Genomic DNA, 15,885 nt, shown 5'->3' with positions numbered 1-15,885 from the left:
TGTGTTGTACCAGCAATGAGCTCTTAGAGAATTCTCATACCCCTGTACCAAAATATGGCAAGCTCAGAGAGTTCAGAAGCTGTGTCACATTCCGGTGGCACCATCAATAACTTACTCTGAGAAGGGGGATTTAATTTAGTTTTACTTTATTTTACATATGACCTCATTTTGTGAGGAGGCCCCATGAAGCTCAAAGTCTGATGAATAAGAAAAGTTTCGTGTAGCAGTGACGGTGTGTTTTTAAATAATTATAATTCACTCAGAGGCAGGATGTAGACTCCATCCTTGGTTTCCTAATGTTAAAACAGGTTTTAACTTAGTGTTGCCTGTTAGAATTAGTGCTCTGTCGTTTACGTGCATTAATTTGAAAGTTGTTTTTAATCGCTTGGATTCAGAAGTTTTTATTTCGGAGTTGGCTGTTGGTGATATTTAAGCTCAACACTATAGGGTCCATGTATTTAGTATAAAGTAACACATTTAGAGAATAATCCGTGCCAGACCTTACCCTTCATTTAGCTAAACCATAAATCATCATAAGGCTGCTTGTGCTAAACTGTTACTCTATTTGGGTGCAAATTTTGAAGGAAATAAAAATTTTGTAAATATTCTATGAAATATGTAAAACGTGTGTAGCTTTTCAAGAGGTAGCAATGATTTGAACAAAACTATGAGGTAGTTTGTTGTTTGCATTGTTAAATTTAGAGGAGATTCCATAGATTCAATGAGAAAACCCAAATTACCCAAACTGAAATAATTTCTTTTTAGGAATTTTAATTTCCTACGTTGCACTTAATAGCTGGTATTCATATTTTTTATAAAATTTTCAAGTTAACATTTGACAAAATGTGCATACCCACGAGAAATCTAAAGGTATTAGAACATACTGATGTCTTCACAGAGTTGTGTTCTCTTCATGTATATTAATAGTCTCCGTAGATCTGTTAAAAACTGAATTTCTCCATCTTCCTCCGATTTGGATGGCTGGGCTGGTTCCATTTGAAAATACGTTCCTCCTATTCTTGAGAGTGGTTTGGTTCCCTCATGCTTAGTAAGTTCAGTAAACCCTGAAAAGCCATCAGAACCCCAAGGATGGTAGCCAGAACGGATAAAAACCACAGAATCCACTCTCGTTTGATATTCAGACAGAAATACAAATGCCAAAGGAAATAGGTGAAAGTATAGTCAGGATCAGTGTTCACATAAAAATTCCACAGTGCCCGGAGCTCAGGGTAGTACAGTCAATAGTTATGTTGGTAATAATATCTAGCCATACTACTGATGTATTACTAGTCCCTTCCTCACAATAATTAATTTGATACAGATTCCCAGAGAAACTTGCTCTACATTGATTTTCCATATTACAATTTTATTCTCACGTTATTCAGAGGAGTCTGTAGGTAGTATGTTATATTTATTATATTATTATTATTCTGTATTGAATGGGAGATAGGTAGGACATGGGAGGGATGCAAAATATCATTGAAATGAACAAATGTTCCAGTGAAGAATTTTATTTTGTGAAAGTTATCTTGGAATCTTGGGTCACAAGAACTTCATCCTTGTGGTTGCTTTGCTGAGCATGTGGAGATGATGTTTTAAACCCTAAAGATGTTAAGGCGTTACATCTCCTTGGATTGTTTTGGGACTTGGTGGATCTTCAGCTATCCTGTCTTGCAGGGAAGATTATTAGCTCATGGTCTTTGTGTTGAAATGCACATTCGAGAAAATCCTAGAGTGGGCATCCAGTTGTCCTATGTTTGTTTTGGTATTAACGTACTTACTTATGGTCAGACTCCAAGAATCCCTTCGTTTAGCAAAGTGTCAAAAATCCGGAAGAGCCAATGAGATGATGAAGGCCTGTGATTAACCGCTTTGGAGTGACAGCAGTAGAAAGCTTTACCCAGTACACCCTGACTGGTACTGGAGATATTTCTTCCCGTGGAACAACTGTTAACTTCCACATCTACGCCTCTAACCACTGTTGATTTTCATTGCTTATTTACTCGATTACGCCACAAATATTTTCAAATGCCTACTGTGTGCTAGATACTTTGCTAGGCTCTGGGGATTCGGAGATGGAATCCATACCAGTCTGTGCCCTCAAGTTGCTTCCAATCAAGAGGAAGGGATAGGTAAACTGTAAAGCATATGAATACTGTAACAGCGGTCTGCACCACATACCGTCGGGTAAGGTGTATGGAGCCAGGTGTTCCGTTAGCCAGTATTTAAGTCAATCGTTATCATTGGAAAGTACCGGTATTTTATTTCAGCACGTACGCAGTAGAACATAGAAGAATAAAATGTCTCTTCAAACTACCGAATAAGTCAGGATGCGATTTTTGATTTCGATGTGAATTTTTCACTCCTGTGGCAATTACGAATGTAGTTTATCAAGAGATTTCTATGTCCTTTCTCAAAACAAGTAAGGAGATAGCCATATCTTTAAAATCTGGATACTTGCTTCAACTGTTCCCGGATGCAAATTCAGTTTAGCAACCTACTTAGTTCCAGTTTATTTTTTTAGGTTATCACTTTAATTAAATGCAGCTTTCCTTCAACCTTTCAGCCTTATTAGTAACTGTTTCTTTTTAGGAATTTTAAAGATGGTATCTTTAAGTGATTTTTTAAAGAACCTCCCTGCTAATGATCTTTAAGCTTACACACAGCAGATCTTGTACTTCTATGTAATTCGAAGGACCAAACATGAAGTTTTTAAGCAGCCAAAATTCCTCGGAAGCCTTTTATCCATAGGTATCTTTTAAATTAGACCCATGGCTTAAAGCCCAGCAATATAGTTTAGGGGGTTGGTAGTTTGGTCAAAATATCACCTACTGAAAAATATAAATGACAGCATTTTGCTTGCAATCCCAGAGTGAGGTTTTGCATATCCGTTTTGAATAACTTTAGTGAAGTTAAGTGATTTGAAATTGAATGCAGTGGGGCAAGCTGGTGAGACAGCTCAAAGCTATGGCAGGTCAAGGAAATCACGCAAGTAGAGTCATCCCTGATTTCAATACATTTCATTGTGGAAACGCCGGCACCATTGGAGTCTGAGCGTGGCTGCATCTTGTTATATGTATAGGAGTTTTAAAATCAATTTGATTTTCACTGGTATGATTCTCTAGTGTACTTAATATGCTATGGACAGATTTCTGAGAATAGTAAGAAGCAGTTACACTTCTCATGAATATATAGCGAATGAGGCACTCTGATTTATTATTCCATTCAATCTTAGAACATGCTTATGATTTAAAAAAAAAAAAAAAGGAAAAGAAGAAGAGGAAGTATTCTAAAATCCACAACCAGTAGATCTGAGTTTTAATTCTCTCACTAGGTGACTTTAGGTAAACACTTTAACTGCTTTGTGCCTCGGTTTATCCACCTGTAAAATTTGACAAAACGTCCCACCTCTAAATTACTGCTGTAGTTTTTACAAACAATGAATTTGGGGATCTTTCAATGTATGTATTCAAAATTAAATTATTCCCATATTTCAGCTGTCCGTTTCTTTTTATTTCTAAAAAATGTCCCTTCTTATGAATGATTTTTTAAAATTTCTATGAAATTTAAGAGATAAAGGAAGACAGTGACAAATTCTCCAGAAAACAAATAGCATTAATTGAAAGCACAAGTTCTAAAACTCCAGAGAATTCTAAATGAACTCAAGATATACTCATTCGAGAAGCACTGCGTATGCAAACTCACAATACGTTTTGATCATGCAGTATAAAGTTTGCTGTAACTCTTAGTTTGCTGTAATTTCCCCTGTATTAATCTTGCCTTTACTCCTTCTTTTTTCTTCTTTCACTAATGGAGTTAACATTTAGTTAGTTCATTCTGTAGCACACCCTCTCCAGTGGTATTGATTTTGTTCTCTCTTCTGTTCTGTGACCTCACTAAAGTGCCACACGTCACAGGGGAAGAATTAAATGTAGAATTTAACACCAAGAAATTAGCAGAAGTCCGTGTACTACTGACAGAGGAGAAAATTATTTAACCTTGTTTTCTGTGTAATTGAGTTTTTAATGCCCTAATGCAAAGTGTTCTTAAAAACTTCTCTAAACCATATGTTGTGCTACCTTTTGGTAATTATTAAAGGTACTACTTATGTTCGCTTATGTCGACTGTCTTTGACCCCATCCGAATTGTACCTCTAAGACAAGTTGTTAGAGAAAGAGAAAATAAAAAATCCCTGGAACTCTAAATCAAAACCAGGTTGTAAAACTAAGGTTAATTATTACAATTCAGAGTTAAACATGTATAAATGGAGTCTGTTCAACAGAAGTCTAGGCCCTGGGCTGAGGCTGTCGGGAGGCAGAGAGCAGACCGTCAGGCCGGCCCCGTGGGTGTGAGAATACAGTGCAACTGTAATCAGCAGTCACTACTTCTCTTCCAAGGTCTGCTCCTTGAGACCCCCACCCGACAACTATAGAAGCATCTGGGCATTTGACTGAAATCTGCACTCTTTATCCAGACGTTAAAAGGCACGCGTGTCTTATGTTGAGGCACAGCCACAAACCAAAATAGTTTCGACCACATTCATCCTTGAGTGTGCAATTAAATAACATTCTTTCTTTCCATAATGGAAGCATTTTCTCCAAATGTTTTTCATCAAGTGTTGTCAACAGTCCCAAAGGAACAGAGAGGCCCTTTTAGCGATAAGCAACTTGCCAGCCCCTGGGGCTGCTTCGTGGGGCAGAGCCTCCGAATGCTGGTTGCAGGCTGCAGGGAGTATAACACTGAGGGGAGAATGAAAAGAGAGAGAATATATTTCCGTAGAAGGGATGTGAATGTCAGCGTTTTCACTCTTCATCCAAAGGTCAGGCATTTCATTTTGTACCTGTATGTACACACATTTGTACATATTTGTACAAAATATTTGAATGATCTTGTTTTTTGGATTCAAGTTTAGCTTGAGAAGAGTAATTACCTATTTAATCAGCTTTTTGTCCTATCATCCCGTGACCACCAACAGAACAGGTCATCTGACCTACTCATTTGACTCCTAAAATTAAATGAGCTCTAAAAATGTAAGGTATTTTGGCTCTTGGAGATCATGGAAGACTTTTACATTAATATTTTCATGTCCCGGTTAAAACTCACTGCTATGGTTTTAGCTCCGCAAGAAATTTTCAAAATGTCAGATAGGAACAAAAATTGAAATATCGCAAACTTCCCCAGTAAACTGAAAATATAGAGTACGTCTTCAGATGTCCAAATGGATCAACATGTGCTTTTTCATTCATAGGAATGAGTTAGTGCTTAAAATGATGATGATTGAGGATTTAAAGTGACATTACTTTGTATTTCTTTCACAAACCAGATTGAATTAAATTAAAAGCAAACGGTGTTTGCGGGATGTATTTCACCCTCCTGAAGGTAGAGGTGATGGGGTTACCTGTTGGGTAGGGTCTCTCTCCCCTCAGAAAGCAGATTTTCTAGCTGGGGAAGACCAGACTTGCAGAGTTGAAACCCCAGGACGTCAGGTGGCAGAGTGAAGACAGTAGGGACTTGGAACTTCAGCCCTTGGATCAGCAGCGTTTGCAGAGGTCGGGAAAGGCGTTACGGAAGAGTAGGGACTTGGTGGCATTATCATTGTGGGTGGATGGGCAGGGGCACCTGAAGCAAGAGCGAAAACATAAGGCAAAGCCAGCCAACATGAGGAATAAGGGCCCGATTAGAGTAAAAGGTTTGTGCTTACCGACAGAGAAAGCTTGGCTCAGCTGAGTGGGAGAACCTGGAGGTGACGGGGGAGGAACTTAGAGTGGATTGTGCAATGTAGACATCAGGAGCCATGGCGCGGTTCTTGAGCAGAGGTGTGCCATGATATTTAAGAGAAAGTAATTACCCTTGTGCCGTGAAAGGAGGTGCTATGAATGGAACTTTCACCTGGAATGTGGGTCCGCCTGGTGCCGGAGGACCCTGGAGAGACCACGGGAGCAGGAACCAAATAGCCCCAGGCTCTCTGGGCTTCACTGCCCTCAGGGATGTAGTTTCGCTGATGTGGCTCTATGCTGCCCCTCCCCTCCAGGGCAGGCAGGATTCATGGGCAGCGAGGCAGGTCACAGCAAACTGGCTCCTTGAACATGTACTTGTGGAATCCTGGTGTAGACATGTCCCTGAGCAGCAGCTTCTGGTCACATCAGTTCACTGGATGCATTTTATATCCCGATTATCCATTACTCTCCAACTTTAAGCCACCTGACTGTCTTCTTTTACAGTCTGATTTAAGATATATTTTAGGCCTGGCCTCCAAGAAAGATGTTCCTTCCATATTATAATTTTCCTTCCTATAACTCCAAAGGAAAATTAAGGTCTCCCTCTGCCTTTTTGTAACTTTTTTTTTTTTTTAGGGGGAAATACAGTGGGAAGGAAAGGAAACATTTTAATTTTTGGATGTCTCCAAACCTATTCATTAATTTTGGAAAAGTAAAATGCATCTAACCTAATGGAATATTTATAAAAATCGGAAGCTTATTGTCAACTAAATCTCATTTATTTAATCTAGTATTAGACTGCCTTTTTTTTTTTTAAACCAGATGGAAAACATTAGCAGTAATAGTGAACAAACATATCCAGGCTCCCAGAGGTCATTTTTAACCACCATTAACAATCTGGTTTCACAGATTAGTAATATACAAAAGGCAACGGTCCAGTAAAAGATACACAAAAGGCAGCTGAAACGTCTGTGCTCTTTATTTACCTAACATTTAACCATTTAAAAAAAAAAAAAACAAAAACAAAACCTTTATAAGTGAGACATTTGAATCATCCAAGCTCCAAATTGGCAGGTTTTACCGAGAAGTTGCAGCAACGCATCTATCTGAAATAGACCCCCATGTAAAGTATTGATAAAACCTGCACAAAGCTAATGAAAAGAAAAGCTTATTATTAATATTATCACATTTGTTTGTTGTTGACGTACTTTCTATTTGCTAGCCATTTGTTTAATGGTTTCACTCCTATGTAAACCTCCAAATTATGAAGTTGCAAGACCTGCATTTTTACATATCCCGTTGTAATTTTTCAATTTAATTATCTCACTGAAATGTAATGCAAGACAAACGGGCCACACAATACACTAATGAATCAAAAAGGTCTATAGTGTGATAAGGACATGACTTCTAGAGTTGCCTGTTCAGACACGAACAATCTCCATTAAACCATGCTCCCTAGTAGTTGGGACAGTGGCAGGATGGTGAAATGTCACTCTGCCCTGCAGATGGATACAGAGGGATGGGCGTGCTTGTTTCTTCTCTTGTTCAGACTCAACATTGTGAGTGTGAAACAGCTATGCATTTGACTGATTGAGACTGGAGGAGACAGAGGTAACACTGCATGTAATATGCATTTTGTTTCATTTCAAAATACCATTACTCTTGGTTTCTATATTTATGATTTCTCATCAGCTTTCATGTTACTCTTCTTTTAGATAGTAGTATTTTGCAGGAATTAGATTAAGGTGCATATTTAAAATGCTTCGCAGATATTTTCATTATTCTGTATGAAGAAAGCCAAGGTCTTTAAAAAAAATTTTTTTTAGATTTATTTATTTTGGAGACAGAAACAGAGCACGAGTTGGGGAGGGGCAGAGAGAGAGAGAGGGGGACACACAGAATCGGAAGCAGGCTCCAGGCTCTGAGCCGTCAGCACAGAGCCCGATGCGGGGCTTGAACCCAGCAACCGTGAGATCATGACCTGAGCCAAAGTCGGATGCCCAACCGACTGAGCCACCCAGACGCCCCTGAAGAAAGCCAAGGTCTTAATGTTGAAAGCCTATGGAGAGAGGTCATGTCCAAGATGAAAGTGGGAATGAGTTGTGCAGATATGATCTAGATAGTAGAGAAAATACCTGTCGTTAAGGAACTCAGGGATGCCTAAGATATTATTGTCCTTATGATGGGGATCCAGGGCAAGCATCTTTTCATCACTATGCACATGTGCAGGAATATTTGCATATATATGCACACATATATGCATCCACTCATTACTGCAAATACTTACACCCAATGGTCATCGGGTAGAATGCAGAATCCCCATCCATTTATAATATCATGCTAAGTATTTTCCTGTCTGTCCTTGATACTGTAGGCCACTGCTTTGTGGAGAAATTCTGTTTCCCTCTTTGTGGGAACTTTTACCTTGACGATGAAATCTCCCAGTATTCCTACAAGTGCCTAGGGCCATTATATTCTATTTCTTGCTGAAGAAGGGAAATGAATAAATAGTGAGGAGAGAATTGAAATGCTGCATTCGGGCCCACGCTATAGTTTAGAATTTATGAGCTCCTGGAGTTCCTTTCAGTGACAACTGAAAACACTTTATTGAATACCTATTATGTATCCAGCATTCTGCTAATCACTGGCCGTGCAGGAAACACAGAGCCCCTACCTCCAAGTAGCATGCTGCCTGGTGAGTGTGAAAAGTGAGTAAGCAAACAGCACCATGGGTGCAGAGGAAGGAGCTAACCCAGAAGGGGGTCAAGGGGTGAGGGGATCCATGAAACCTGAGAGCACCTTTGTCTATACTGTCTGTACATGAAAATGGAAAGCTTAGTTACATTATGTGGATAGTTGCAGATAGCAAGTTGAAATTGGAACAATAGATTCTGGTTAGCTAAGTGATTGGATTTCTTTGGTTTATTTATGTTTTCTAGATTACATAGACTCAATTTATGACTGTAGAGAAGGACGTTTTCCTAGCTTGCCATCATTCTAGTTAGCACATAAACAAAATAGGAGAGAATAACACCTAACCTTTATCTACAATCTAGTTTTTATTGGTTGAAGACAAGTAGTTCTGAAACTATCAGCAAGCATGTGAATATTACAAAGCAACATAAGATAACATTTCACACCTCTGTTTTAGGTTGATTTAAAAAAAATACCTATCAGTTATTAGGAAATTATTCCAGGCTTATAAATTCGCTCCCAAGGGCAACAAAAGTCTCCTCCTGTTTCTTTCTAACTATCCCAAATTTTGGTGACCCAAGAAGGTAGGAGGTTTCTGCTTCCTCAGCCTCAGCCTTCTGGTTGACCCTAGGCTCCTTCACTTCTGGAAGGAGAGGAACTGATCTGAATTCTTCTGGATATGTTAACTGTTCAACCTCCTCTTTTGCCCATTTAACAAGTACCTTTGTTGTAGAAGATGGATAGTGGTGGGGCCTGGGAGGGGGCTAACTTCCGGAATCTGCTTTCACGGGGCTGCCATTTCAGGCTAGGTTGACTGCGCCCTTGCTTCCTGTAGCTGCCGCTGTGCCTCAGGGGAAGTGTACGTGAGTAAATGAGGACAACATTTGGTTCTGAGGACTTCCACCTTCCAGTCATACCAACTACGCTTCTTCGTAGATGTGAAAAGAAAAAGAAAAGAAAAACTTTCAGAAAATAGCCTACACAAAACCAATATTTGTTCTCCTCTTTTTAAAGGTGAACACACACAAGAAACAAATTCACCTCATTCACTCAAAAAGGATGTCGAAAATATGGGGAAAGGTAAAGAAAAGTTTTAATTCTGTAGAACTTCTCTTAGCTTCAAAAGACCATGGAGATAATAGGAGGATATTTTTGTTCTACACCATATTTTAAGCTTGACAAGCAACATATGAATAATATATGGACCATTGGGTGGATATAATTGAGATTAATGCATACATATCAATCAATACATGACACTGTAATATAATACTTTAAAATAATATATTACATTGATTTATATTCATGGATTTCTGCACAAAATCTATCCTATGTCTATGCAACACTTTTTAAACTGGTAAAATATTTTGTCTTCTAATAATAAATTGCCATGTGTAACAGTTCTCTGGAGAGTTATTTGTAAAGATTAGTAAAATGACTCTTCTGTTTTTCTTTATTAGAAGAACTTCAGAAGGTTTTATTTGAACAAATAGATTTACGGAGACGACTAGAACAAGAATTCCAAGTGTTAAAAGGAAATACGTCTTTCCCAGTATTCAGTAAGAAATCGCTTTTATTTTATTACATTATGATAGTTGATGATGTTTCTATTATTATGCTTAAAAATAGGCTTCTGAGTCTGACATGCTTATATAAAGTGCCACAGGCTCTTCCTGTGGCCTCTGTCCAAATATTTGGAAATTGTAGCCTGTTATTTATGCTTTGAATCAGCTCGCAGATAAAATTTCTTACGAGAATCCTTTGGTGTTTATTGTATCGATAAGTGTGTATCTGTATGTGTTATGTATGTTTTAAAATATATATGCAAATATATCATTAAATACGTAGACGTATTTAAATACTTTGATATTTTAGGTTATATATCTTAGAACAAAAGATACCAGGTATTTTTATTCTCCAAGGTAGGAAAAACAAAAGAATTTTTATTTTCAGAGCTGGAGTGCTTTCTGGTGCTTGAAATATATATAAATATGAAGATTTACGATTTAACAATTCAACGTACACATATTTATTTTATTGATTCAGATTAGTATAATTTTAGTAGTTTTGGGTTCTCCATCCACATTTAATGTTAAAATTCTATTCCAAATTTGGTGGCAGATAATGTAGCATAAAAACTATCAGTTCTGTTCCCAGAGGCCTAGAATTTCAGAAAGACTTAATGCTAGGTGTCCAGATTTCTAAAACTCACCAGCCTTGGCCTGGGTTACGTTCGGACAAATACATCACAGCGGTGTTGTTTCAAGCATTTTAGAGTTTCATTTAGTCATATTCCTCTCTCCAGAGAAAGAAAAGTGGGAAAGAAAATAGTGTGTTAAGTTTGTATTTTGAATTCTGTAAATTTACGATTAGTTATTTCTGGGACTCTTTTTTAAAATGTCGGCTTGCCCCTTGTTATTAACCTGGTAAGCACAAAACTCAACGTTGGCAATTCCTGTGCTAGGGCCACAGACCAGCCTCCGGGAGAAGCTTTTTCGGTCCTTGTGACAATTTTAATAATACGAGCATGAAGGTCTGCATTCCCCAGGGTTTCTCAAATGTAATCGTCAGCACAACTAAAAGACGTGCCTTCTCGGGTAGCAGCTTTGCAGAGTACTGGGTTCCTACACACGTCAGACTGGGTTGCCCCACACCTCTAGCAGGGATACAAACAAGGAAGATGTGTGATGGAAGAGAGCTCTAACCAGGAGGAGAAATAGGGCGTGTCAAGTTTGTGATCTCTCGGTACCCAGAGGGGAGGAGCTCAGGCGCTTTAGTGTTTTCAATTTCAGGAATGTTTGCTGAGGCCTCAAGTAAGACGGAAGGGACGAGAATGGCAGATAGCTTTTTAAAAATTATTATTTAAATCCATGTTTAGTTAACATAGTGTAATAATGATTTCAGGAGTAGAATTTAGTGATTCATCACTTACATATAACACCCAGTGCTCATCCCATCAAGGGCCCTCCTTTTTTTTTTTTAATATGAAATTTATTGTCCAATTGGTTTCCGTACAACACCCAGTGCTCATCCCAAAAGATGCCCTGTTCAATACCCATCACCCACCCCCCTCCCTCCCACTCCCCATCAACCCTCAGTTATTCTCGGTTTTTAAGAGTCTTTTATGGTTTGTCTCCCTCCCTCTCTAACCATTTTTTTTTCCTTCCCCTCCCCCATGGTCTTCTGTTAAGTTTCTCAGGATCCACATAAGAGTGAAACCATATGGTATCTGCCTTTCTCTGTGTGACTTATTTCACTTAGCATAACACTCTCTCTCCAGTTCCACCCACGTTGCTACAAAAGGCCAGATTTCATTCTTTCTCATTGCCACGTAGTATTCCATTGTGTATATAAACCACAATTTCTTTATCCATTCATCAGTTGATGGACATTTAGGCTCTTTCCATAATTTGGCTATTGTTGAAAGTGCCGCTATAAACATTGGGGTACAAGTGCCCCTCTGCATCAGCACTCCTGTATCCCTTGGATAAATTCCTAGCAGTGCTATTCCTGGGTCATAGGGTAGATCTATTTTTAATTTTTTGAGGAACCTCCATACTGTCTTCCAGAGTGGCTGTACCAGTTTGCATTCCCACCAACAGTGCCACGGGGTTTCAAGGGCCCTCCTTAATGCCCATCCCCCTACCCAACACCCCAACAACAACCTTCAGTTTGTTCTCTGTATTCAGAAGTCTCTTACGGTTTGTCTCCCTCTCTGTATACTAGCAAACTGGCCCATAGCTTTTGACAGTGTGTTGGGATCATCGTGACATTATAGCTTTGAAAAAAAGAGAAACGTTGAAAACATATCTCTGAAATCTTAAATTTAGATCCAGCAGGGTGGGTCAAAGTTTCATTGAACCCCTAAAGTACCCACCTAACTCCCTATAAAGTACCTACCTAACTCCCTAATTAATCTCCTTAATAAAAGTTAATTAATCATTTTAGGGAATTGAGTAATCGATAATAATTGATACATTTTCCTTCTTAACTGATCTCCCATACAATATGCACATGTTTCTGCTAAAAAGAAGTTAGAAAGGGTGCCTAGGTGGCCCAGTTGGTTAAGTGTTCGACTTCGGCTCAGGTGGTGATCTCATGGTTTGTGAGTTTGACCCTGACATCCGGCCTGCTATTGTCAACACAGTGCCTGCTTTGGATCCTCTGTCCCCCCTCTCTCTACCCCCTCCCCACTCTCTCTCAAAAATAAATGAACATTAAAAAAAAAAGGTTAGAATGTTATAGTATAACTGGCCCATTTTCATTCAGATCTGTCATTCATCCTTTTGAATTAAAGTCAATCCTTTGTAATTGCCACACGTATGAAACACTTCAATTAAACAACAACAAAACTTTTTTCCTGTTTTTTGTCTGCAGCATACTCCACTGACCAAGGAAGTGGCATGCATGTGCCCAAGTGTGAATGATGCGTGGTTTAGACATACCGCAAAGAGGCAGTTAATTTCACACGGATGAAAATAGCAAATGCACATTATGTGCTCGTTAACTAAATGTGAGAGGCCATGAGGCTGGCAGGCAGATTTAGATTTGCTGAGATGGAAAGGGGAAAATGGAACTCTGTGAAGCCACATCAGGAGGAAGCAGAGAGGAATCCCAGCCAGAATTTCGCAGACCCTTTTCCTAGGAAGTGGACCCTCAGTCGTGACACTTAAAGCCTGGTTCACTTAGAACACTGCAGACCTAGGCTAAGCTGTCAGGCATGAGTTCACTGTGGGGCTCGGCCACTTCCTGGTTGTAGGACCTTGGAAACTGTCAAATGGGCTAGGTAATTCCTGTCTTGTAGGAGGATGCAAGGAGTAAATGAGAGGACCAGTGTGAAGGGCTGTCACAACCAGCTGAACACATATGCATCGGTCCAAATTGCTGAGTTTCTCTTAGCCTTCTTGTTGTGGTTCTGAGGGCTAACAAGGACCACGGGAATGGATCCAGGGCTTGGAGAGGATAAAGGTAAAGATCAGGAGGAGGAGGGAATGAGGAGGAGGAGGAGCCCAGGCCTGAACTGAGGACCAGCTAAAAAGTTGCTGGATGAGGCAACTGATGGACAAGGGCCCTCACACCTCTCTCCCTCTGTGCCCCCGCAGCAGGGTGCCCTGGGGCGTCTCCTCCCTTCCTCTCTCCAGCCCTTTCTGGTCGCTGCCATTAGCCCAGTCTTGCCCAAATTGTGCCTCTGGCTCCAAATCTTCCACCCAAGAAGCTATAGTGATTCCCTACTGTTGATCATGTTGTATCTAATTTAACTCCTGACTGACCCTTAAAACGCTCCGTAATTGGCCCACCAAGCCTCTCCAGTCTCACCCCCACTCTCCTCCTTGCTGAGCTCCAGTTACCCTACAGATCACTCTGCCCTCTTGCTTTCAACCTCTGCGGACTATGTTTCTCTAGTCTGGAATGCCTCCCCTCGCCTAAACATTCCTAATCATTTAGGACTCACTTCAAGGCACCACCTCCAGGAAGCCTTCATAGTCTTACAGTAGGCACTCTTTGCTGACATCCTACTATGTTTATTTCTAGCCCTATGGGTGTTTTTGTTGATTTCTTTTTGATTGTTTCACACCTGCTGCCACCTTCTACCCCATGGCATTGTCAATAGGTTCAGGAAAATGTTCTGTTGCTGGCCGCGCAGCACCTGACATATTGTGGGCACACGATATACTCTCAGTAAACGACTGATACACAGTTTGGTGTTATATTCAAAGAGATTAAAACTGACAATGAAGGATGAGATTGGGAAACTGAAAACTGTTGTATAAAGGAGATTAGTGAGGGCTCATAAGTTGAGTCCTTGGATTTGCATGTGACAAATTCATGGCACTTAAGAGAACTGATGGAAAGGCCAGTGAGTTATGACAGGGAAGGCCCAGTGACTGGGGCTTCATGAAATATTTCAGTAGTAGATTTTGACTACGTCATCATTTTAGATTTTTATAAAGAACTACTCTTCCATGTTACTTTAAGGTTACTTTTATTAAAAACAAACTAGAGGGGCACCTGGGTGGCTCAGTAGGTTAAGCATCTGACTTTGGCTTAGGTCATGATCTCACGGTTCGTGGGTTTGAGTCCCGAGTCGTGCTCTGTGCTGACAGCTAGGAGCCTGGAGCCTGCTTCAGATTCTGTCTCCCTCTCTCTCTGCCCCTCTCCTGCCCATGCTCGCTCTCGCTCTCTCTCGCTCTCTCTCTCCCACTCTCAAAAATAAATAAACGTTAAAAAAAAATTTTTTTTTAAACTACATTTCATCTACTTGAATACGGCGATCCCAACTTTCACCCCTGGCTGTTACTGCAGTCATTCTGTGTTGAGTGGTTTCCTCTCTCTTTCTGTAGCATCCTCCAGAGAGGGAGCGATGGGGGAATTCTGGAACATGATACAGAAGGAAAGGCCTGATAGCTGTTAAAAGTAGTGCTAACAATGGGCACCTGGGTGGCTCGGCCGGTTAAGCGTAGGACTTGGCTCAGGTCACAGTCTCACGGTTTGTGAGATTTAAGCCCCACGCCGGGCTCTGTGCTGACAGCTTGGAGCCTGCTTCAGATTCTGTGTCTCCCTCTCTCTCTGCCCCTCCCCTGCTCATGCTCTGTCTCTCTCTCTCAAAAATAAATAAACACTTAAAAAAAATTTTTTTAAGTAGTGATAGCAAAATGAACATGATGCAAACAAAATAAGCCCCCAAACCTATTGGTTCATGAGTGGCAATCTCCTGGGTAGACCAGATATTCCATATGGGTTTTCTTATTTCCGGTCTGAGGAAGGTAGGCTGTTTGTAAAACACTGGCTTTTCAGACTGTCCACATTTGCAAAGCACAGCCTTCGCTGCTGCGTTGGCTGCACGCACGTTGTCCTCAGTGCTTTCCTCTGCTACCTCCTTTTCTACTATCATTTTCCAGAAATAGTTGGGTTTTAAGTGCGTCTCATTAGAGAAATCAACTTAATGATTTCTTCTCTCTCTCTCCTTAAATTGTGCCTTCATCACCCTTTAGAACACAGAAGAAATTTTAGGGTTTTTTTTTTTCCCATTTGCCGATTAGCAATTTTTATATCCCCAAAGCCACACACATGGCTTGTTGTAGAAAACCTTAAACATAACGGAAACTCAAAGAGAAGGAAAGAAAAATCGCTTGTAGTCTTGTCACCTGGAGATAACCAATGTTAACATTTTGGAGTTTCAGTTTTTAATGCATATTGAATCCTTTTTTTTGTTTTTTAATTTTTTTTAAACGTTTATTTATTTTTGAGACAGAGCATGAATGGGGGAGGGTCAGAGAGAGATGGAGACACAGAATCTGAAACAGGCTCCAGGCTCTGAGCGGTCAGCACAGAGCCCGACGCGGGCCTCGAACTCACGGACCGCGAGACCATGACCTGAGCTGAAGTCAGACACTTAACCGACTGAGCTACCCAGGCGCCCCAATCCTTTTTTTTTTTAAACAAAATGAAATATTCAGCACTCCATCTTTTACCC

General features: G+C 40.1%; 1 protein-coding gene across 1 annotated transcript in view; it reads left to right on the top strand.

The window, feature by feature from the left end:
* Window positions 1-15,885, top strand: part of SKOR2 (SKI family transcriptional corepressor 2) — a 43,845-nt gene that overhangs the window by 8,440 nt on the left and 19,520 nt on the right. The window contains exons 5-6 of the mRNA XM_053902673.1: window positions 9,426-9,491; window positions 9,872-9,970. Coding sequence (XP_053758648.1) covers window positions 9,426-9,491; window positions 9,872-9,970 — 165 coding nt within the window. The remainder of the gene's footprint in view (window positions 1-9,425; window positions 9,492-9,871; window positions 9,971-15,885) is intronic.

This window comes from Panthera pardus, unplaced genomic scaffold, assembly GCF_024362965.1.
Source record: "Panthera pardus isolate Hobbes unplaced genomic scaffold, ASM2436296v1 HiC_scaffold_15, whole genome shotgun sequence".
Lineage (NCBI taxonomy): Eukaryota > Metazoa > Chordata > Mammalia > Carnivora > Felidae > Panthera > Panthera pardus.
The sequence above is the reverse complement of the archived record's forward strand: the minus strand, read 5'-3'. Positions and strand labels throughout refer to the sequence as shown.